Here is a 24,670-nt window from a genome sequence, read left to right on the forward strand (position 1 = left end):
TTGCCTACCCTATTAAAAAACCTAGTAAAGGTTTTTCACTCAGAAATTCTAAGTGAATTTAAAAGGAGAGATTTTGACTAAATTTTACTCTTTTATTTTTATTATTATTATTTTTTTTAAGTCACTCAAGGGTTGAGGAACAAATCCACAACTTCAGGTTGGGAGACAGACAATCTACTCCCTGAGCCATGCAGCTCCTACTGCGTGTTAGTATATCGCTTGTCGGCTGGAATCTTCTTACCTCAAGTGGCATAGCTCATGTGGTAGAGTGGCCGTCTCCCAAGCTCAAGATTGTGAGTTAATTTCTCAACCCTTGTGTTACATTTATTTATTTTTTAAATAAAATAGTAAAATGTACTAAAAAAAAAATCCTTCTAAAATTTACTGGTACTTAGAATTTCTGAGTAAAAAAAAATGTTCCGAGGTTTTTGTCATGAGACATGAATTCTCTCATCAACAGTAAAAATACTTTGGGTAAAATTTACTCTGAATATTTGACTGTCAAGTGTAAATTTGACAGTTTAGAGTGAGACCAAATAGACTCTTTTTTTTTGTAGAATAAAATGTACTCTACAAAATTTACTGTGTACTATTTACCAAAAACACATTTGATATTTCTGCCAAATTCAAGTGTCTGACAAGTTTTTTTGGTCTTATTAGTGCCTTCTCACTATAGCTGTTATGTAGGCATTATTGATTTCATCAACAGCAAACGTTTCAGTCTCAATTTGTTCTCTCACAGCCCAGTACTCATTTGTTCCTAATTTAATATTCTTCTTTTTGTTGTTGTTGTTGTTGTTTTTGTTGCTGCAGGGTAAGGTGTTCCCGAAGCTGAAGAAGAGGGTTCCTCAGGGATCAGGATCTACGGACTCTGTTTCAGATAAGGAGGAGGAAGAGGCCACCGACTATGTCTTCCGCATCCTATTTCCAAATAGCCTATCAGACTTTGGTGAGACACTTGTATTTGACAAAACATTTGTTTTTCTTTGCATCTTGTTCACATTTAGATTACTTCTGTATGACACTGGATTTGTTGCACATTAGCTCCTTACTTACTCATATAGTATTATTTATGGATTGTTTTGTAACTTTATGATTTAGTGAAGATAATGAGTCGTAACTTCACCATCAGTTTTTTTTTCCCCCAAGCTGTCAAATACTGACAAATGTTTGTCGATTATTCCCAGAATGCATCTCCAATGCTGTGGCTGTCACACTTGGACGTCTGAGTCTTCACTCAGTTGGATCTGTTTTCATTCCCACCATCTAATATCCTCCTGACCTGCCTTGTGGCTCTGGTCAAGCTCATTGATGTGTGCCAATAATAAAACCCCCACTAACTCCATCCTATTGTCTTGTCACACCTTCTTTCATGCGTTACGACAACATAGCCTTCAATTAAGTGGAGGCTTGACAAGTGATGGAATGATTATAGGCGCTGTGCTGAGAAAATCTTTTGCTTGCTTAATCCTCATTGTTCTTTTTTTATAGTGTGCAGTTATTTTGTTCATGTTTTTTAGTCTTTTAACCTGTGTTTATGATGAATTTTGTTTTATTTATGATCCAACAGTGCACTGCATTGAACAGCACAATTCCACCTAAGATGAAATTATTCTCTCATCTAACTCCCAATGTTCATTCACAGGAAGCAGTCATACATTGATGGTGACAGTAATGATGCGTGCGTGTGCCTTCTGCAGTGACTCCACCAGATTTGATGGACCAAAGCTCTGCAATGTGGCATCCCACTCTCAGGAAGTCTTCGTGCTCATCCTGCTCCCAGGGCAGCCTCTTCGACGGGTCCGCGCCCAAAGGCTGCAACCAAGAGAGGTGAGAGAAGTGAGATATAATCACGTCAAGGCTTCAAATGAGCTTTTGCTCTGCTTAAACCAATTAATCTCACTCCCAGCCATTTTCACTCCCAGCTGTTTTACTGGATTTTGACTGATTTTGCAAGGCCCACAGAATAATGTGTTCTATTGCTATAAAAACATGGAACATGCCAAAAGAAAGATTAAACTCTCTTCTTTCATCAAGACGAAAAAAGTATGTTTCTATCTATTTCCGTTTTGCAGCAATTTGCATTAGAATATAGCTAAGTTTCATTGCCATTCACAAATCTGTTTAGAATTTTGGGGAAACAGCTTGTTTTCAACATGGGCCTGGTTAATCTCTTATTCTCTGATGCCACCTGCTGGCAGTTTTGTAATTACCATTTCTTCAACCGCTCTTAGCAGTTGAGAGGCTGCATCAAAGCCTTCTGTATTCTCTAGCATAAAAAACAAAAAAACAAAAAACAAAACGGATAATACATCTTTGGGACACTTAAAACATTTAAAATAGAACGTATTTATACGTTTTTGGGAGCAAATGACTTAAGGTTTGCTGAGGCACAGTCACTGGCTGGCAACATCTGCGCATGCAGAGGCAACAGCAGGATGTTGCAATAGGCAGAAAAATGCGTGACATTTTCCTCGCTGATATGAGAATGTGTGGGACAATGAGAACGAGCTAAGCAGATAAAATGGGCATCGGGTTGGTGTTTTCTAAATGACAAGTTGAGATAGATAAAGAGCTTCATTATCCTGCTGGGGACATTGTCAAGACAGCTAAAAATTTGCCATTAGGGTTTATGTCAACATTCCCAGAGTTGTGACTTGATTCTTGTTTCTCTTCAGGACTCCTCTAAAGCTGCTGTGTGATAACATGAAGTATCAGATCATCTCTCGGGCATTTTATGGCTGTATGTGAACTTTTCATTTCACACTATTCACCTTTCCAGTGCAATTGTATGCCTCGAAAATGTACGTTGGCACCAACAAAAGGCACAAAAGTTCATGTCATTATAAGAAACAATGGAAGAAGGTCATGTGGTCTAACCAGTTGTGATTATTATTGTTATTATTATTTTTATTATTATTATTATTGGCCACGGCATTCCAAAACGACAATTCTACCCACATACAATCTTGGCATAGACTGTGCATAATTCTTGGGTCATTCAAAAATAATTCTTCATCATTATTCTTTAATAGAGAAAACCCTGTTAAACAATTTTGTGTTTACATCCTGGATGCAGTTACCATGAAGCAAGTTCCTGGTGATATATTGAAATGAATTCTAATATCAAGCATGTGTATCCAATAGGGATGTAACGATAATTGCAATATCGTGCTATCGCGCTATTAAAACTGACACAATATATCGTTGTCGTGTCACGATATTAGAAGCAGCACATCTGTTTAAAAATTGGATTTCCATTTGTGCAGTTCTAGCACCCTCTGGTGGCTGTTCTTTTTTTTTAGTGCCGTTTAATTTTCACAAAGCATGTTTTTGCCCTATCTATGTTTAAAATCCACGCTCATTGTCAGATGAAGGAACCGAGTCGATATGCGGAGGAACTCAATATGTGCCTTAGCAATTAAATGCCTCAATATTAAGTGTTATTAGAGATTGTAGGTTGTTTATATATGAATTAATGTAATGTACAAAAGCGCAATATTGTTTGTTTTTGTTTGTTTTTAGTATGAGCTCATTTTTTTACAATATTGTGACCTTTTTTTGTATTGCCAAACTCCCCACAATATTGTGATAAATATCGTATCGTGACTTTCATATCGTAATGTTTGGATATCGTTACATCCCTAGTATCTAATATCCAGAAGTTAATTCTGTTAAAAGATAATACATCTTAAAAATATATTCTCAATATGAAATAATGCATTTTGGTGGTGCAGTGCATCATTACAAAACTAATTTTTGAGGTCATTCAATTATCTGAGGCACAGGATGCTTTCTAACATGATTAGTGTCGCTGTAACACTCTGTGCTTCATTCGTAGCTCATAAAATGTCTAGAAGAGGGAAGATTTTTTCATCCAGAATATCTGAATGCCATTTCTTCAGCATACACAGTATCCAATGGCTTTAAAGAATGATATATTAATTTTTGCCTTCGTAAAATGATTGAATCTCATCACCCAGGGTTGGCATACTGCCGTCACCTGTCCACTGTGCGCACTCACCTCTCGGCTCTCGTCAACCACACCATTGTCTCGCCCGACGTGCCGTGCGATGCGTACAAAGGACTCACTGCAGATGTGTGGCAGATGTTCCTGCAGGACCGTACCGTAAGCCTTCCCGTGAATTTCACATTAAGCACGTCTTCATATACACTCATCAAGCCATGTCCCCTTTCCAGCCTCCCTCCCTCTCTCGCTTGCCACTCAGCCGTCTCACCCATGCTCATTCTCTGCTAATTATGTTGCTCACATCATTAGTCTCGCAGTAGTGCGCATGAAGCGTCGCTAATGGCTCTGTCAGTATAACTGTCCACATTGGGATTGTACATCAGTGGAATCTTGCAAGCGTCTTCCTGGCTCATGAAATTAACATGCTATATAGATGATCTTTTATTTATTTTTTCTAGTTGTGGGGAAATTACCTTTAGCCCCAAATAAGAGTGATGAGAGCATTAATGCAGTGATAACAATAGCGTTTGTTTTTTTTAAAGAAAAAAGAAAGAAGGGAGAAAAAAAAAAAAAAACTATAGTGTTGGTGTCCTAATTATGGCCAGGGGCCATTTGTGGCCCACTCAACACAACACACACGGCCATAGTCCAGTTGCCTCTATTAAACCTTGATGATTTCCTGCTCCTTGTCAAGGGTCCATTAATTATTCTAAAAATTCTTAACTGTTAACTCCAGATTTATCTTGTTTTGGTTCTCCTTGCTTTGGTTCTCCTTGTGGAGATCATAGGGGTGGGAACATATAATCATTTTTTTTTTTATGCATCGATCGTCATATTAAAATGATTCTGACTGGATTCAGAGGTATTAAGAATCAAGTTTAATAAACTAAAAGCCATTCTTACTGCTGCATATTGCACTTTAAGGTATTAAAATACAGGTTACACTAAATCAGATTGATAAGTTTAAATATGTTTTTGTTATAGGAGAAGTTAGACATTTGTTACAGCAAATGCTGCCATTGGCACTTTTTGAAATTTGTATACTGATGACACAGAATTGTAAACCAGGTTGCCTTACCATTTTAATAAAAGTCAAAATATGAAGTAAATTCACTCATTCACTCCCAGCCATTTTCACTGAAGCAAACCCCGCTTCGCTCCCTGTTGTTTTGCTGGATTTTAGCTTATTTTGATTTCATTCATCAGGTAAATAAAAGGTATATTTCTATCGATCTGTTTCCGTTTTGACGCAATTAGCATTAGAATATAGCTCAGTTTCATCATTATTTCCAAATCTGTTTAAAACTGTGGGAAAAATAGCTTGTTGCAACATGGCCCTGGTTGATCTCGTATACTCTGCTGCCACCTGCTGGTCGTTTTTGTAATAACTACCATTGCTTCAACCATTCACTTCAATCCAGAGGCTGCATCAAAGCCTTCTGTATGCTCTAGCTTAAAAAAAAAAAAAAAACGTGTATATATAAGTCTTTGGGACACTGGTGATATTTAAAATAGAACATATTTATATGTCATTGGGAGCAAATGAGTTAAAAAGTTACCAGTGTTTTACATGGACCATAAAATGTACAAAAGTCAATTGAGTGATGCATTGGAATCGAATCGTATGCCTCTGAATGACACGACTCGACCGAGTCGATGAAAAACAGATCCCAGAAAGGCAGGCTCAGAGAAGGAAAACAATGTCGATTTATTCTTTGGTTAAACCGAAGAAGCAAATCTTGCTCGCAGGCAAGATAACGAGAATCACAAAAAACTCTTGCACACAGCAAGGAACCCGAAGGTAACAGAAAACACTTGCAAAAGGCAAGGAGCACGAATATAACAAAAAACACTTGCAAAAGGCAAGGAGCACGAATGTAACACATAACACTATCAAATGGCAAGGAACGCGAATGTAACATAAAACACTTGCAAAAGGCAAGGAACGCGAATGTAACAAAAAACACTTGCAAAAGGCAAGGCCAGAATAGCAAACACAAACACTTGCACCCGGCAAGGACTACACGAAATAGAATGCGGAAACAATCAAAGGCGGAGTAAACAACAGAAAGCGACGCGGATATACACACGTGAATACAGAATTAACCGAGGACAAAAACAGATACTATGACTTTACCAAACTGGAGAACGCGGAGAACACTTGGACACAATGGTGAGCAAATAATAATCCGACACCGGAGAGGGCAGCTCGGAGTCCTTTTAAAGCATTGATTGCTTAACGCGAAGCAGGTGCGGTGCTGGGGAACGCCTCCCTCGTTATTGGCACTGGAAGAGAGAGAGGCACAACAGGCTGAGAACCGAACCATGACAGTACCCCCCCCCCTTAACGGACGCCCCTTGGCGGACCACCTGGCTTATCTGGGTGAACAGCATAGAAGGTGTCTATCAATGACGGGTCCAGGATCCAGGAGCGAGGGACCCATTGCCGGTCCTCAGGTCTGTAACCCTCCCAGTCGACCAGGTACTGGAAGCCCCGGCCCCTGCGCCTTGAGTCCAAAATTTCCTTGACCGTGTAGACCGGATCCCCATCGACCACACGGGGAGGAGGCGGAGCTGGTGCAGGTGGGTTCAGCGGGCTGGGAGTCTCTGGCTTGAGTAGGGAAACGTGGAACACTGGATGCACCTTGAGTGAAGGTGGAAGACGGAGTTTCACAGTCACTGGATTGATGACGGTAAGTACCTCGAAGGGTCCGATGTAGCGCGGACCCAATTTCTTGGAGCACCCTGCCAGGCGCATGTCCCGGGATGAGAGCCAGACCTTGTCCCCAGGCCGGTAAGCGGGTTCCGGTCGCCGCCGCCGATCCGCAATCTCCTTGTTACGGGCAGCTGAGCGGGATAGCCCCGCTCGGGTCTCCCGCCATACCTTGTGGGCCCTCTGTAGGTGATGCTGCACAGTGGGTAGTTCGATGGGACCTTCTTGAGACGGAAACAGGGGTGGCTGATAGCCGTATGCTGCCATAAAGGGTGAGTGTCCTGTCGCCGATGACGGCAAAGTGTTCGTGGCGTATTCGATCCATGAGAGGTGCGAAGACCAGGACTCAGGATTGTGCAGGCAAACACACCGGAGGGCAGCTTCGAGGTCCTGGTTGGCCCTCTCAGTCTGGCCATTGGTTTGAGGATGATACCCTGACGACAAACTGGCTGTGGCGCCCAACAGCTTGCAGAACTTCCTCCAGACCTGCGAGATGAATTGTGGTCCACGGTCGGACACCAAGTCCAACGGGATGCCGTGAAGCCTGAATACATGACGGACGAGGAGTTGTGCAGTTTCCCAGGATGACGGCAGTTTGGAGAGGGAAACAAAGTGAGTCAGCTTTGAAAACCGGTCGACCACGGTCATAATCACCGTATTTCCCCTGGATCGAGGAAGACCGGTGATGAAGTCCAGTGAGATGTGCGACCATGGCCGCGACGGGATGGGTAGCGGCCTTAACAATCCCATCGGCGGCTGGTGGGACGATTTCCCGCACGCACAAGCGGTACATGCCTTGACGAACTCCGTAACGTCTTTCTTCATATCGGCCCACCAGAATCGCTGGCCGATCAAGGCAAGAGTCCGGTTAATTCCTGGATGACAGGCAACTCGTGAGGTGTTACCCCACCGTAGGACCTCAGCCCGCACAGGGTCAGGGACGAACAGTTTCTCTGCCGGACACTCCTCAGGAACAGCGATCCCTTCCTGTGCTTCAGTGACTCTCTTCTCGACCTCCCATCGAACTGCCCCCACGAAGCAATGTGCGGGTAGGACCGGTTCAGTTCCAGCCTCCGGCGTGGCCGCATCGTGGATCCGGGACAAAGCGTCTGGCTTCTGGTTCCGGGATCCCTGGCGATAGTCCACGACAAAGTTGAACCGTGTGAACAGTAAGGCCCAGCGTGCCTGTCGCGAGTTGAGTCTCTTGCCTGACCGAAGGTATGCCAGGTTTTTGTGGTCCGTCAACACCTTAAATGGTTCCTTGGCGCCCTCCAGCCAGTGTCGCCATTCTTGTAGTGCCAAGACGATCGCCAGTAGTTCCCGATTCCTGACGTCATAGTTAGCCTCTGCGGGGCTCAGTCGCCGGGAGAAGAAGGCGCAGGGATGGAGCTTCCCGTCTTCTGGCGACCGCTGGGACAGGACCGCCCCCACTCCTGAATCCGACGCGTCAACCTCGACCACAAAAGACAAATCCGTATTAGCGTGGATGAGCACTGGCGGGTTTACAAACTGCTGTTTTAATTCCACAAATGCATTCTCGGCGCCAGGGGACCACCTAAAAGGTACCTTGCTCGACGTCAGTTTAGTAAGGGGAGCTGCCCGTAAGCTATAATCTTTAATAAAGCGACGATAAAAATTAGCGAATCCCAGAAATCGTTGTAGTTGTTTACGATTTCTGGGAGTCGGCCACTCGACCACGGCCTGAGTTTTAACCGGATCTGCCCGTAGTTGCCCTCCCTCAATAATGAAACCCAGGAATTGCACCGACTTAGCGTGGAACTCGCACTTCTCTGCCTTCACATAGAGTCGGTTCTCTAAGAGGCGCTGGAGAACCAGGCGGACATGTTGCCTATGCTCATGCATGTCGCGTGAGAAGATCAGGATATCGTCGAGGTAAACAAAGCAAAAAATATTCAGCATGTCCCTGAGGACGTCATTAATTAAACATTGGAACACTGCTGGGGCGTTAGTCAGACCAAAGGGCATTACACAATACTCAAAATGTCCGAGTGGAGTCTTAAATGCAGTCTTCCACTCGTCCCCTTCCCGTATTCTCACCAAATGATAGGCGCTTCGCAGGTCTAGTTTAGTAAAAATTCGGGCCGACTGCAGCGGGGCGAATGCAGAGTCTAACAGGGGAAGGGGGTATTTATTCTTGACCGTAATTTCATTCAGACCGCGATAATCGACGCAAGGACGGAGTGACTTATCCTTCTTCTCGATGAAGAAAAATCCAGCCCCTACGGGGGACTTTGACGGCCGAATCTGACCAGTAGCTAGCGACTCTGTAATATACTCGCGTAAGGCGTCCTGTTCCGGCTGGGACACCTGATATAGGCGAGAACCAGGCAATGGTGCATCGGGAATCAGCTCAATCGCACAATCATACGGCCTATGGGGCGGCAACGCTCGCGATCTTTACTAAATACTTTACTTAAATCGTGGTATTCCTCGGGAACGTGGTCAAGGCATACCGGTTCTGGAGTTACGCTAACTGGTACCGATGTTGCCCCCCCTGCCGACTTCAGACAATGGGCATGGCAGAAGGGACTCCGGTTTTCTAAGGCCGGCTTCTCCCAATCTATATCTGGATTATGCGTTTTTAGCCAGGGAAGGCCCAACACTAGGGGCGCAGAACGGGACGGCATAATAAAAAACCTCCTTCTCTCCTTGTGATTTCCCGAGAGTCTCAAGATGAGCGGACCGGTTGACAGTCGTACCTCCGCCAGCAGGCGCCCGTTGAGGTCGAAAACCTTCTTGACCTTCTCTAAGGTCTCTACCGGGCTTCCTAATGCTTCCACAACACACGGGTCTATGAAACAATCATCTGCCCCTGAATCGATTAGGGCACTTACCCTAAGACTCAACCCGTATCCTGACAGCTCCCCCGACAATTCTAGCCGTTTATCACTGAGAGTAGACCCCACCGACGGGCATGGTTCGGTTCGCCCCTGTTCATGCTTACCCTGATTTGTATCCTTCTCGGACTCCAGGGACTCATCGGCACGGCCTCCCAGTCGAGCGGTCGGCCGCGTCTTGCGTGAAGGTCGAGCTGGGCACGACGCCACTCGATGCCCAGGTTGACCGCAGTAGAGGCAGGCTCCCGCGAGCCACCGGCGCCGACGCTCCTCAGGGTGCAGGCGTCCGCCACCCATTTGCATGGGCTCCCCTCCGTTGTCCGGAGGTCCTGGAAGGGTGCGTGCTTCAGCGACGTCGTTGAGAGTGAGTCTGGACGTGTCGTTGTTGACGGCCGCTCCACGCCGCTCAACAGCACACTCCCGGCCACGTTCCCGTACCCGGTTATCCAAACGGATCGTTAGTTCAATAAGTCCCTCTAGAGAGCTTGTGTCATCGCGAACTGCCAGCTCATCCTTGAGTTGCGTACTCAGTCCCCGACGAAAGATACTCCGCAAAGCACAGTCCCCAAACCCGCTCTCGGCGGCCAAAATACGAAATTCGATCGAATAGTCCGCGACCGATCTCTCCCCCTGTGCTAAATCTAGCAACCGACCCCCGGCCTCTCTCCCCCTAACCGGATGATCGAACACGCGTTGAAACTCACCAACAAAATTGGGGAAAGAGGACCGAAGGTCTGGTCGCGCGTTGCTCACCACCATCGCCCATGTAGCGGCTTGACCAGACAGGAGGCTCATAATGAACGCTACTTTGGACTGATCACGAGCGTAAGTAACTGGTTGCTGGTCGAAAATGAGCGAACACTGATGCAGAAACTGACCGCAACCTCCAGGCTGTCCATCGTAGCGTGACGGGTGGGGCAAAACGGGTTCTCTATGTGTAACCGGGAGTGCCGAAATGGCTGTGTCCGAACGCGGAAGTTCCGGGTTCTGCACCCCGCGGGAACTGAGCTGCTCGAGCCTCCCGAACATCTCCTCACAACGATGAGCAAGCATGCCCACCACCTCTTGAAGACCGGCCAAGGTGGTCTCGGTTTGCCCGACCCGTTGTCCCTGACTGGCCAATGCCCTTCTCACCTTTTCTGAGTCTGCGGGATCCATGGTCGGATTATTCTGACACGACTCGACCGAGTCGATGAAAAACAGATCCCAGAAAGGCAGGCTCAGAGAAGGAAAACAATGTCGATTTATTCTTTGGTTAAACCGAAGAAGCAAATCTTGCTCGCAGGCAAGATAACGAGAATCACAAAAAACTCTTGCACACAGCAAGGAACCCGAAGGTAACAGAAAACACTTGCAAAAGGCAAGGAGCACGAATATAACAAAAAACACTTGCAAAAGGCAAGGAGCACGAATGTAACACATAACACTATCAAATGGCAAGGAACGCGAATGTAACATAAAACACTTGCAAAAGGCAAGGAACGCGAATGTAACAAAAAACACTTGTAAAAGGCAAGGACAGAATAGCAAACACAAACACTTGCACCCGGCAAGGACTACACGAAATAGAATGCGGAAACAATCAAAGGCGGAGTAAACAACAGAAAGCGACGCGGATATACACACGTGAATACAGAATTAACCGAGGACAAAAACAGATACTATGACTTTACCAAACTGGAGAACGCGGAGAACACTTGGACACAATGGTGAGCAAATAATAATCCGACACCGGAGAGGGCAGCTCGGAGTCCTTTTAAAGCATTGATTGCTTAACGCGAAGCAGGTGCGGTGCTGGGGAACGCCTCCCTCGTTATTGGCACTGGAAGAGAGAGAGGCACAACAGGCTGAGAACCGAACCATGACACTGAATGAGAATTGAATTGAACCGTGGGCCTCTGAATCGGAATCAAATTGAATCGTGGGGTACCCATAGATTCCTACCCCTATAGGTCAGAATAATGTAGGGGCGGATCTTTTCTAAACCCCAAAATGTGCTTATTACCTTTAACAGAAAGTTAATGCGTACAATTTATGAACAATATGAAATTGCATCCTTCGATTTTTCTGTTTACGGCCCTTAGAAGAAAAAGTTTGGACACCCCTGAACTTTTGACTCTCATCTATCATTTGCTGACTAGTGCACTTTTGTGTGAAAATAAAACAAACTATCTTGTGTATGCAAAAAAAAGAAGAAAAAAAAGAAGACTAGAGTGAGATTGAGAATAGTTCGTTTTGTTTTCAGACCTACAAGGAGCAAGAGCTGCTTCGGTTGGTCTATTTCGGCGGCGTGGACCCGTCTTTGCGTAAGGAAGTGTGGCCATTTCTCTTGGGGCATTATCAATTTGGAATGTCGGAAACAGAAAGGACGGAGGTGAGACATTTATCACCCCCCAAAATCTTTTCCCACACTTGACACATAATTTCTGACTGCAGGTGGATGAGCAAGTGCGCTTGTGCTACCAGCAGACCATGCGCGAATGGCTCGGCTGTGAGGAGATTGTTCGGCAGCGGGAGAAGGAGCAACACGCTGCAGCTTTAGCCAAGTGCTCCTCCGGGGCGAGCATGGACAGTACCAGTTCAAAGATGGTCCATCATGACTCAACCGTCAGCAATGAGGTGACGCACAATGACAAGCATGGAAACTCAATTGACTGGTTATTCATAGTCAAGGTTGGTGGGGCCAGAATAATCCTATTAAAACAGAAAATTACATTTGTGTTGTTGGAAAGCTTTTGTACCAAGTATTGTTTTGCAATATGAACATAGCAAAGATGTGATTTATTTTTAAATTGGCCTTTATAGGCATATTTCCCCCCAGAATTGTGGTAAAAATGATACATTTTAGAAATTCTATAGACTAGGTTTGATTGAGGAGAGAAACAGACAGTCAGTGGGTAAATTTTGGTTGGCATGTCTGCCACATTCCAAAAAATATGCACATTAGGTTTATTGATGTTAAAGTGAGTGTGAATGTAGATAATGGTATAGAAAATGAATGGATGAATAAGTATTGGAAACTCCTTTTAGTTCTACACTATTGCAAATCGTAAACACAAAAATAAACACACTGGTAAATCAATAATACTTGACAGTTGCAATGGACATTATATCATTCACTATTATATTCATTATATTTATTGCATTAATCTTCTATGCCCAGGTGTCTGATTGTTATGGCGATACATTGTTTTGAGAACAGTGGCTTTGAAAATAACAAGGAAGGAGAGAAATTTGTGTATATAATATACATTATAAATGTCAAGTTTTGCCATAATAGCAAAAATCATAATCAGTAGGGATGGGTACCTTTCACATTTGAACCGATATTGTTTCGATACTCAGTACCTGGGAATCGATACCGGTACTCAACAGTATCAATTTTCGGTACATTTGTGCTCGTTTTCGTGTGTTTTTTTTCTGTTTTTTTTTCCCAATTTTATTTATTCATTTGGGTGTAATAAATCGTTATGTAACAGTATTTTTTCCTAATCAATTTAACAATTACTTTTAAATATATAAACTTTGACAAATAACAAAAATGTAAAACAAATGAGCCAGAGAGGAATAGTAAAAAAAAATAAATGTATAACATTTTACAATTACTTAAGTATAACTAATACAGATAAATTAATATTACAAAAAAAGTGTAAAGCAAAGTTCTATGCAATGAATAACAGAAGAACGAAGTTAAACAGTAAATATATAAATTGATAATTGATGTTTTTGTTTTTTGTGCAGTTGTTTTTCCATGAACATAAAGGCTGCCACACGCCGCGCAATGAGTTTGAAGTTCCAACCCACTTTGCACTCAACCATCCATCCATCCATTTTCTTGACCGCTTATTCCTCACAAGGGTCGCAGGGGGTGCTGGCGCCTATCTCAGCTGGCTCTGGGCAGTAGGCAGGGGACACCCTGGACTGGTTGCCAGCCAATCGCAGGGCACACAGAGACGAACAACCATCCACGCACACAAGCACACCTAGGGACAATTCGGAGCGCCCAATTAACCTGTCATGCATGTTTTTGGAATGTGGGAGGAGACCGGAGTACCCGGAGAAGACCCACGCGGGCACGGGGAGAACATGCAAACTCCACCCAGAAAGGCCGGAGCCTGGACTCGAACCGGAGTCCTCAGAACTGGGAGTCGGACGTCCTAACCACTCGGCCACCGTGCCGCCTGCTTTGCACTCAATAGAGTAAAAAGAAATAACAGTTGGAAGGGGACCTGATGTGAACAAAGAGAATAATTGTGTTCGAATGAATCATTTGACTGCACCCGACGTGGTCTAATGCTAGCTACATTTTGGCCACAAGCTTTCGCGATTGTAAATATAGTCAAAGAGTAGTAGCCTACTGTACATCCAAATTACAATGTCTATATACCTTAACGATGGTGAAGCCGTTATCTTCTGTCATTATTCTATTCGGTGGGGTCGCCGACACCTCCCTCCCAGCCGTGCGCTGATTCCGGGGAAGGACATTTCCAACTTCCGCCGGGTGCGGAGGCTTTCCTCCTCTATAAACTGTATTTGTTTGGCTTGATGAGCGGCACAAAAGTCTCGCTCGTTCCCAAACCCGGAAATGTTGGCGTCCCTCTACCGGCAGCGGCCCGGCCTGGACCCGGTTAAGTGAATGCTGCGTTGTGGCCCGAGGAAGAAGCGGTGGCACCCGCGGGTTGGGTGGTCGGTCTCTCAGCTGAGCTGCCACCGGGGCCGCGGCACCCGCTCGCCGGCAGTCGCTTCCGCCAACCGACCGGTTAGGCTCCCGCGAGTGAGGGACGTCAGCATGCCGGGTGCGTAATTTGCATATAATGTTGCGTTCATGTGCACCATGGAAAATCGTCAACTCACATACTCCCGCACAATCACAACTTAAAACGACGTGCTTCAGTACCGAAACATGGCACCGTTTTATTTTACGTGAATCGGTTCTTGGAGGTACCGATCCCAATCGATACTTACCACAAAAGTACCGTCTTCGGTACCCATTCCTAATAATCAGTAAAATAACTTAACTTTTTCAAGGTAATTGTGGCAATACTGACAATAATCTAATCATTTTAGTTATCTCATGCATTGATATGTTGGTCTGATTGTCTTTACCTCCCAGTCTCGGTCGTCCCAGAGTTCAGACAGGCAGAGTCTGGCTCGTCTGCAGAGTGACTCCAGCAGCAGCACTCAGGTATCGCGATCACCACGTTGCACCAGCAACACAATCAAAGTCTAGTCAGATGACTCAAAATTATTAAAGAGAAGGTCAACCCCCATTTTTTGACAATAACATGTTCTATGCAGTCCCACTGGTCTAAATATGGTATTCTGTTTAATATTGCGTTAGTGGAATATGAGTTAGGCAGCAAAATCCAGCAGTTTTTACCCATCTCAAGGGCATCTCCATTTTGCCACTTGCTGTCGACTGAAAATGACATCACAGTTGCTCAGGGCTCAGCCAACGATCAATCACAGCTTTCCTGTTTTCTGAAGCTGAGCTGTGATTGGTTGATACCTGAGACCTCAGCAACATTGCCCTGAGCAACTGTGATGTCATCTTCAGTCGACAGCAAGTGGCAAAATGGCCGCCCCCTAAGATTCCTAAAATGGCTGGATTTGGCTGCTTAACTCTTATTCCACAAATGTAATATTAGTCAGAATGTCATGTTTAGACTAGTGAGGTCACATATAACATATTATTGTCAAGAAATGTTTAAGGTTGACTTCCGCTTTAATCTAGATTAAACTATAAGGTTGCACGATGTCTGAAACCGCATCCCTTCACTCTCTCCCTGCTAGTTCTTTACATCATCCCATCCCTTCCCCTGGAGTAGTCTTCTTCCCTTTGGCTTGTTCTTGCAGGTGTTTGAGTCTGTAGAAGAGGTTGAGCAGATTGAGACAGAATCCAAGAGTGAAGAAGCTAAGCAGGTGCCAAAGATGACCAACGGGGGACTCCAGAATGGGCCAAGTTCTCCCGACTCGGGGCATCCCTCCTCCCGGAACTTCTCAGTTACCTCCGGCCTGTCGGACGGCTCGCTCAGCATTGAGGACAGCGCTGCGCCCGAGGCTGCTCCCAGAGCTTCAGCCAAACCTCCTCAGGATGCAGGTCAGACTGAGCAGGACAAACACGAGAAACCCAAAGTGACCAAGACTGAAGTGCTCAATGTACTTGAAGAGTCCAACAAGTCAGAGGACGTCAAAGTAGAGGAGGCTCATTATGAAGGCGGTTCCTCAGTAGACACTGAAGAAAGAGAAGTGCCTGACAAAGATCGTATGTTCCCCCCAGGAACATCACAAGATCATGATGAACAAAGACAGAAAAATGAAGAAGCTGCAGGAGAGCGCCAGACTGAATGGTTCAAAGTGGAAGACAAATCCGGCCAAGGTGAGACAAGAGACGCTAGCATCAAAAATCCCAGAGCAGCCGACGTTGACAAGAAACTGTCTTTACCAGCAGATGCTCGGGTGTCGAGAGCAAGAGAAGCCTACTGCGCCTCCCAGAAGGCAGAGGCGCAAGTCCTGACTGAGTCTGATGAGTCTCCCTCCGCCATAGAGATGGAGGAGATTCCCAAAGCCAACATTTCCATGGTGCCCTGGAGCAGGAAGGCTCACTGCGAGCCCTTGTCTTCCTCTGAAGACTCGGCCCCTTGCGCAGATCTCAGACCCGAGGGTGGGCAGGAAAAGCCCAGTCCAGAAGGCACGGAATCCATATTGTCTGAGGAGCCGGAGATGGAGAGCCTCTACCCTCACTTTGAGTCTTTGGACGGCTGCGCAGACCGCGCAGAAGCCAGCGCTCTACAATCTGGTCGGGGTGCCTTCGCTGTACGTACCGTTCAAATATTCGTCGTCTCAACTTCAAGTCTACAAATTAACCAGTGAGTTGATGCGTATGTTTATTGTTCTGGTTCTTTCAGCAAGAGCTTTTGGACTTGTACACGTTGAATTTGCACCGCATTGAAAAAGACGTACAGCGCTGTGACAGGAACTACTGGTACTTCACTCCTGCAAACCTGGAAAAGCTCCGTAACATCATGTGCAGGTACACCAGTGACAGAATGAATCTCTAACGCTCAATTCACACTGCTGTCTGCGGAACGGACGCAGTGCGTTTTCCATAAGGTATCCGCACGGTCTGCAATTCACACCGCTTGCACCCGACAGACCACAAGATCACGGCGGTTCACTCTGGAAAGTTGAGTTCACGCGATAACAACCGTGTATATAGATTTGTATTTGTAAACAATAGCCACGTTTGCCTATGGTCACATCAGTATGTTTTTGTACATTATTTCTGGGACTTCTACCATGGCTCTTCTACCATGGGTTAATAGTTTTTTTGTTTAAATAGTGTTATTTTGTCATGTTTAATTTATTCTGAGCTTGTTTTTTGTCTTTTAAATATCAGACTCGTCATGCTATGTTGCTAGATTCCCTCCCCTCCAAAAAAACTGGTTTGCAAACGGTTTTATTCTTGAAATATACCGGATTTACCTTGATGCCGACACCCGACTTCCTGTCCGGCATGTGTAATTTCTTCAGCTCCATGAAAATCCGTACGCGGAATCCGGAAAAGAATAAAACACTTGCGGAAACCATCCGCATCGCCGCATCCGTTCCGCACCACAGACACACCACACCTCACTGCACTGGTGTGAATTGACCTACAGACTTGAATGCGTTCTATCCTTGTGATGGACGCCGTACGCAAAACGCACTGCGTCTGTTCCATGAATTGGGCGTAAAGGTAAAAATAGAGACGGCCTCGATTGGTCAAAAATTGTGATTTGTCGTGGATTATATAGCTCTCTTTAGTCATCTGATATATATTTGTGTATAATATTATAGAATAAGTAGCTAATGCGGGGATATAACAAAGCAGCAAGAGGTGATGTCTGTACGTGTAATTCTTTCACAGAAACGGCACATGCTAAACACATTAAGCTTCTTATACTGATGATGGTGTTGATGTTACAAAACATTAACGATTCCATTGTTTGTTACGTTTAAAGTGTATCTAAGTTATTATATATTTGCTAAAATGCTTTACACTCATATGAACTTCAAGTGAACTGCTTTCTTCAGATGAACTGTACCAGACAGTGTGGGTGTGTTTAAAATGAGTCTGGGGCAGAAGCAGAAACGAGAACTTTCATTGCTAATGCATATTCACATACGGTACTTATTTGCAACACACTTACATCCAAGCAGAGATATGTTATTTTAAGATAATGCAGCGTTGCACTATTGCGCTTTTCCCACCCCTTAGTAGTAACCGGATAGACAACAGTCCCAATAAAAACAGAAGATGCAAGAGAATTGCCAGAGCTCTTTGACAGCTTTTACCTGGCAACTCTGCTCTCCTTGCTGCGAGTAAAAACGAATGTCTTCTTCTCATCCTTGTGTTGTCATTTTTATGTTTTGGTGTGTAAACCTAACATTGTTAAACATATATTAGTGTGAAAAGGTCTTTAGAACTTCGAGTCAAGCTTTATTCGTGACACGACGAGAGGAGGGAGGACTCAGACGCAGATATAAAGTTGGCCAACAAGGCTGCAGTTTTAATGACCGGAAACTCAAAACGCCTCTTAAAGAGGGGAAAAAAGGCTGAACAAAAAAAGCTCCAAACTGGAGAGACAAAAAGGGCACTCAAAAACGGGGACAACAGAAAGCGCTCCACTAGGGAGGAAAACAAGGGGCAAACTAAGGGCGCAAGACAAGGCAAGGCAAGGCATAAAACAAGGGCTGTGGTTCAAGGGCTGTGAGGACGCTTCCATGCACTGAGAGGTGACACTTCGGCAACGGAGGGGAGAATGCTGATGGCTTTTATTGCGTGACAGGTGGCGATAATCATGGGCGGTGACCGGTGATTAGTGAGCGGCAGGAAAGGCAAGTGACCTGAGATGAGAGGGGAATCAGAACTTCAAAACAAAACAAAACAAAACAGGAAACATAACTACAAAAATAAGAGCATGGACCGCCACGCCGGTGGCGGCGTGACAGTGCCCCCCCCCCCCCCCCCCCCCCCCCTCAACGGCCGGCTCCTGACGGCCCAGGCCGGTCAGGATGTTCCTGATAGAAGACTTGGCGAGGCGAGGCAAGACTTGGCGAGGCGAGGCTTGGACGGCTTTGGCGACTCGGCGAGGCTTGGACGGCTTTGGCGACTCGGCGTGGCCGAACACTTCTCGGAAACTCGGCGTGGCCGAACACTTCTCGGAGACTCGGCGTTGCTGAACACTCCTCGGAGACTCGGCGTTGCTGAACACTCCTCGGAGACTCGGCGTTGCTGAACACTTCTCGGAGACAGGAGGAAACAGTGTTCAGGTCCGGGTAGTCATTGTCGGTCGTGAGGGTCACCTGGTGGACGGCAGCTGAGGGTGCATCTGCTGCTGGCTGCTCCAGTCCATGGTTCTCAGAGTCTATTCCCCACTCCAAGATTTGCCCGGATTGCCAGTCAATGCGGGGATTGTGCAAGCGCAACCAGGGATGTCCCAAGACCAGAGTGTGTGACGGGGATAGAAAAACATGGAAGCGAATGAATTCTCGGTGCTGTCCAATATGGACCTCGAGAGGCTCTGTGATATGCCCGATGATGAATAAGTCCTTTCCATTGAGTGCCCTGGCCCTCATATTGGTGGTGAGCGGCTCTGTTTTAGCCTGCAATCTTTTCACTAGGCCCCAATCCATGAGGCTTTCATCTGCACCGGAGTCGATGAGGGCTGGCAAATCCGTGGTGGTCGCATGGCAAGAGATCCTGACGTGAATGAGTTTTCGGGCTTTGATTTGCATGGGAGAGTCGAAACTGACCAGGAAACCTCTCTTGATGGGACAGGCTACCTCCAAATGACCTTGTTCACCACAGTAGTAGCACCGTCCCTCCTGGCGACGTCGCTGGCGTTCCAGCTGTGTCAGTCGGGTGCGGTCAAGCTGCGTGGGTTCCTCGTCATTCCCACTGACCTCCCTCGCGGTGAATGACTGGGGAATTGTATATCGTGAAGACTCACTTGCCAGTGGATGCTGGAGGGGTCCAGAACCAGGTATCCCTTGGAGACCGCTGCTCTGCTTGAGCTCCCGCCTCCGATGATCAGTGCGGATGGCAAGCGAAATCAACAAGTCCAGATCGCCGGGTAAGTCACTAGGAAGCAAGAGTTCCTGCATTGAGGTTGTGAGTCCCTTTAAAAAGTGATCAAAGAGAGCTGTGTCGTTCCAGCCACTCTTGGCTGCTAGAGTTCGGAATCGGATGGCGTAATCATTGACCGATTCTCTGCCTTGTCTGAGATTGCTGAGTTCTCGCGTCTTCTCTCGATCCAGTCAACATGGATCGAAAACTTGGCGGAGAGTCCTGCTAAACCCGGCTGCGGTTGAGCAGGTCTGGGAGTGCTGTGCCCATTCCGCGGTGGCCCAGTCTCTGGGTCGTCCCGTCAGATGGGAGATCATGAAGGCCACGCGGGAACGGTCTGTAGGAAAGGCCTGTGGTGAAAGATCAAAGTGAATGTCGCATTCCGTCAGGAAGGCCTGGCAGTGTCCTTGTTCCCCCGAGTAACGCTCCGGGGGAGCCAGTCTCAGGCCTACTCCGGTAAATGCTGGAGTTGGGATCGGTGGTTCAGCTGCTGCTTCCGGTCTCGTGACGGTTGGCGTGGAGTGTTGCAGGTGACTCACCAGCTACTGTACCTGTCCAGCAAGTTCCCCTATCCGGGTGGCCATGGCTTGCTGGACCTCCTCCAGGTGCGACAAGCGAGTGGCCTGCCTCCGCAGTGTAGCCTCCAACTTCTCTGCTGAGTCCATTCTGGCTGAAGTGTACTGGCACGACGAGAGGAGGGAGGACTCAGACGCAGATATAAAGTTGGCCAACAAGGCTGCAGTTTTAATGACCGGAAACTCAAAACGCCTCTTAGAGAGGGAAAAAAGGCTGAACAAAAAAAGCTCCAAACTGGAGAGACAAAAAGGGCACTCAAAAACGGGGACAACAGAAAGCGCTCCACTAGGGAGGAAAACAAGGGGCAAACTAACCCCGGGTTTTCACTGGATGCGGTTGCGGTGCGGTTGCGGTGCGGTCCGGCGACGCAAGCAATTAGATTCCATTCATTCGAATGGTGCAGTTTACACCGCTTGCGGGTGCGTTGCGTGTCGACTGCGGAAGGCCTGCGGCGTGCCGCAAGCCTTCCGCAAGGATAGCCTATTTTCTATTTTTGCCGGACGCCGCAGCGGTAGGCCTCCGGCAAATGGCAAGCTAGCACAAAACACATCGAGCGGGACAGGAAGACCGAGGCAGTTTCAAAATAAATTTCCGGTTACCTTTCAGAATAAAATACTCGCCAGCTCCTATTTCGCAAGTTTTTCAGCAAAACGTGACGTGGGCGTCGCCGGGCCATGTGCTCATTCACGGTTTAGACACCATCGAACATGGACGAGGAGAGGTTTATATTGGAGGTGGAAAACCACAAAATAATATATGACACGGCACATCCTTTTTATAAGGACTGTAATGTATTGTGAGTTTGATGTTCGCGATTGCTTGTTGTGCCCGTCTCGCTTGCCGTACTGAGCGGCAGCCGGACGCGGAAGACAGAAATAAAGAGTGGACCCGCACTGACCCGACTCTCGTTATTAATATACTTTACAAGGACAAACAAAAAAAGGATGCTGCATGGAATCTCATATCTTTCTGCTTCTCTGTTGAGCAGACTTTCTGTATGTTTGTCGTTGTGAAATGCCACATGATCGCGCGCGCGCGGTCCCGCGAGACACGTTGGGAAGTGGGCGGCGACGGAGCTGCCGGACCGCAGCTTTGCGGAGCCGGTGTGGATTGACAAAAAAATTGACCCGTCCGGAGCACGCAGTCAAGACGCACCGCACCGCAACCGCACCGCAACAGCATCCAGTGAAAACCCGGGGTAAGGGCGCAAGACAAGGCAAGGCATAAAACAAGTGCTGTGGTTCAAGGGCTGTGAGGACGCTTCCATGCACTGAGAGGTGACACTTCGGCAACGGAGGGGAGAATGCTGATGGCTTTTATTGCGTGACTTGATTGGTGACAGGTGGTGATAATCATCGGCGGTGACCGGTGATTAGTGAGCGGCAGGAAAGGCAAGTCACCTGAGATGAGAGGGGAATCAGAACTTCAAAACAAAACAGGAAACATAACTACAAAAATAAGAGCATGGACCGCCACGCCGGTGGCGGCGTGACAATTCGCATATGATTAAAAATTCTCTAACGTCATATTACTTCATTTTAGCAATTACCTTTCTCACATGAAACTTCCTTTTCAGATATTTTTTATCTATCTTTTTATTCTCATAATAATTCAAATTTTTTGTTAAAATTAAAACTTGTCATGGCTACTTCCATCCCCCCATTCCTTGGTACAGCTTAGACTGATCACCAGTTCATTAGCATTCACATATGTGGACAATTTAAAGTCTTCAATTAACAAACATTTTATAGAATTTCTCTCAATTTTGAGAGTCGCATCAGTAGATTGTTGCCTTTTGTTTTAATTCATTGAATATGTTGACATTTATGAACATGTAATGATGGCTTCTTTGAATTTGGTGGGAGTAACTAACATGCCAAGTCATATTTAAGTCCCAAATTTTAACCTTGAAAAGTTTCAAGGTGGACATTAGTGGTAGTGCTTTTGAGTGGTTTAGATCCTATTTGACTGACAGAATTTTCTGTCATCCTTGGCTACTATGCGTCTCACTCTGTCCCTCTGTCATATGGTGTTCCACCGGGTTCTATTTCGGGGGCCCTGCTGTTTGCATTGTATTTGTTGCCCGTGATTTCCATCTTAAGAAAACATGGTGTTTCCTTTCACTGAAATAGCCTTGCCCTCACCTTACCTTTCTGAGCTCCTCCTCAAAACAAATGTTTGAAAAATGCAGATTTCAAACTGTAATCCAGAAAGTTTAAGTCCCAAGTTCTAATACTGGCAACTCTGACTGACTCAAGTGAAGCCATTTGACTCGAGTCCCACTCTTGTGTTATTCAGTACAGCTATTTTCAACAAAAGACTTAAAGGTTAAGTACAGTCGGTGTGGCGGATAAAAGCAGCGGGATGATGTTTTGATCTTTTTCTTGCAGCTACATCTGGAGGAACCTCGACATCGGATACGTTCAGGGGATGTGTGACCTGTTGGCTCCACTTCTCGTCATTCTGGATGATGGTGAGTCACCGCGCTTCGTCGTCTCTTCTATTTCCTCGTCTGCTTTCTGGCTCCGGCATCTTTTTCATCTCTGGCTATATCTCAGAGGCCATGGCCTTCAGCTGCTTCACCGAGCTCATGAAGAGGATGAATCAAAACTTTCCACACGGAGGAGCGATGGATACTCACTTTGCCAACATGCGCTCCCTGATTCAAGTAAGGCAGCATCAGCCACGTTTTTATACACGCCGGTACAAGCTGTACAAGTTGCAAAATTTAATTCATCAATTCCAGCTCACACACTTGACCGTTTCTCCAACAACTACTCTGATTATTCTTCCTTCCAAATTTCTTTGATGCCTGCTTTACATGCTGTAGATCCTGGATTCAGAGCTCTTTGAGCTGATGCACCAAAACGGGGACTACACTCACTTCTACTTCTGCTACCGCTGGTTCCTCTTAGACTTCAAGCGAGGTAAACACAACAGAGTTTGTGCCAATTAGGGGAGTGAGAAATGTCCTGTAGCTATGTTTGGAGTTTAACTCTTTTACTGCCACACGTTATCAAAAAAAAAAAAACTTTAATATGATAAAGTCTTTGATCATTTACGTCATCCTTGAAAACGTTCTATTTCATCAGATTTCGTCATGTTTCATTGTAATTTAATACACATTGAGCCCATTGAAAAGAGATACAATGCTGCCATCTGCTGGCTATAGATAGTGCATGTTTTTGATTCCACAACTCATTGACCAGGCAGAGTGCGCTGCACTTAGACGGTGAATTGCCCACTGATAAAAAACAAACAAAACAAAAAACATAGTTGACATCATTTAACGTTTATGGCGGCATACATCGTGATTTTACTAATCGTTATTAAACGTTTTTGGCGGTCAAAGAGTGCAAAACAGCTGATCTTGTTAGCCTAATGTGCAAGGAGGAGTTGGAGAATTCTGTTGCTAAGGAAATGCAACTCCCAGAGGGAAAATAAATATCAACCTTTACTTACTATATTTGGCTCGATCCAAGCCCCTATGTGATTTTGGTTCCAGAACTGGTCTACGATGACGTCTTTGCTGTGTGGGAGACCATCTGGGCGGCCAAGTTTGCCTCCTCGAGTCATTTTGTCCTCTTCATCGCTTTGGCGCTGGTAGAAATCTACCGGGACATCATCCTGGAAAACAACATGGACTTCACTGAGATTATTAAATTCTTCAACGGTAAAACACAAGGATTTATTGCGGCTTGCTAGATTGTTGTCGGCAATCTTAAAACAGCTGCACCATACATTTGGATTGTGTTGTTTGAGTTTAGTTTTAATTACTTTCAGTAATTGTTTTTTTTTTTTTATGTGTATTACTTGTGTGCAATATTTAACTCATTTGCTCACAATGACGTATAAATACGTTCTATTTTAAATGTTTAAAATGTAGCATTGAAGTACCTATATGTTTTTTATGTTGTTTTTTTATGCTAGAGCATACATAAGGCTTTGATGCAGCCTCTCAACTGCAGTGAATGGGTGAATTTTTTTTTTGTAGTAATTACAAAACGACCAGTAGGTGGCAGCAGAGTATAAGAGATCAACCAGGTCCATGTTGAGAACAAGCTGTTTCCCCACATTTCTAAACAGATTTGTGAATAATGACAAAACTTATCTATATTCTAATGTTAATAGCTGCAAAATGGAAACAGATAGAAATAAACAAATTTCTCACCTATAGCGTTGCATTTCGGCTTAGTTAAATAAAAAAGGAGGTGAGCCGAAGCCATTGGAGCCACAAGTTAAGCAAGCAAAATTGTCGGCGAGGCGCAACACACTCTTCTATTGGCTGCTGCTAGTTGATATCACCGGTGTGTGACACTTTCAAACATCCTTATTCGGGTTAATATCGAAATAAATATACCGGTACTTAAAATCACATTTAACCTGAAATGCTCATGTATTGAATTAATTACCAGGATATTTTCGCTATAATAATAGTTAGT

At 45.5% G+C, this 24,670-nt stretch overlaps 1 protein-coding gene across 7 annotated transcripts in view; it reads left to right on the forward strand.

Moving 5' to 3' along the window:
• The window catches only part of sgsm1a (small G protein signaling modulator 1a), a 67,650-nt gene that overhangs the window by 38,032 nt on the left and 4,948 nt on the right, over positions 1–24,670 (forward strand). The window contains exons 12-26 of one of the 7 annotated variants that reach the window (XM_077521236.1): positions 814–949; positions 1,701–1,830; positions 2,679–2,743; positions 3,984–4,129; positions 11,787–11,915; positions 11,978–12,160; positions 14,655–14,726; positions 15,398–15,641; positions 15,822–15,920; positions 15,990–16,357; positions 16,450–16,574; positions 22,619–22,701; positions 22,787–22,896; positions 23,059–23,155; positions 23,734–23,901. In XM_077521236.1, the coding sequence (XP_077377362.1) occupies positions 814–949; positions 1,701–1,830; positions 2,679–2,743; positions 3,984–4,129; positions 11,787–11,915; positions 11,978–12,160; positions 14,655–14,726; positions 15,398–15,641; positions 15,822–15,920; positions 15,990–16,357; positions 16,450–16,574; positions 22,619–22,701; positions 22,787–22,896; positions 23,059–23,155; positions 23,734–23,901 (2,155 nt within the window). Of the gene's footprint in view, positions 1–813; positions 950–1,700; positions 1,831–2,678; positions 2,744–3,983; positions 4,130–11,786; positions 11,916–11,977; positions 12,161–14,654; positions 14,727–15,397; positions 16,358–16,449; positions 16,575–22,618; positions 22,702–22,786; positions 22,897–23,058; positions 23,156–23,733; positions 23,902–24,670 lie in introns of all 7 variants that reach the window. The other 6 variants (XM_077521237.1, XM_077521235.1, XM_077521232.1 and 3 more) reach the window with 6 other exon arrangements.

The sequence above is a fragment of the Festucalex cinctus genome, chromosome 5 (genome assembly GCF_051991245.1).
Source record: "Festucalex cinctus isolate MCC-2025b chromosome 5, RoL_Fcin_1.0, whole genome shotgun sequence".
Lineage (NCBI taxonomy): Eukaryota > Metazoa > Chordata > Actinopteri > Syngnathiformes > Syngnathidae > Festucalex > Festucalex cinctus.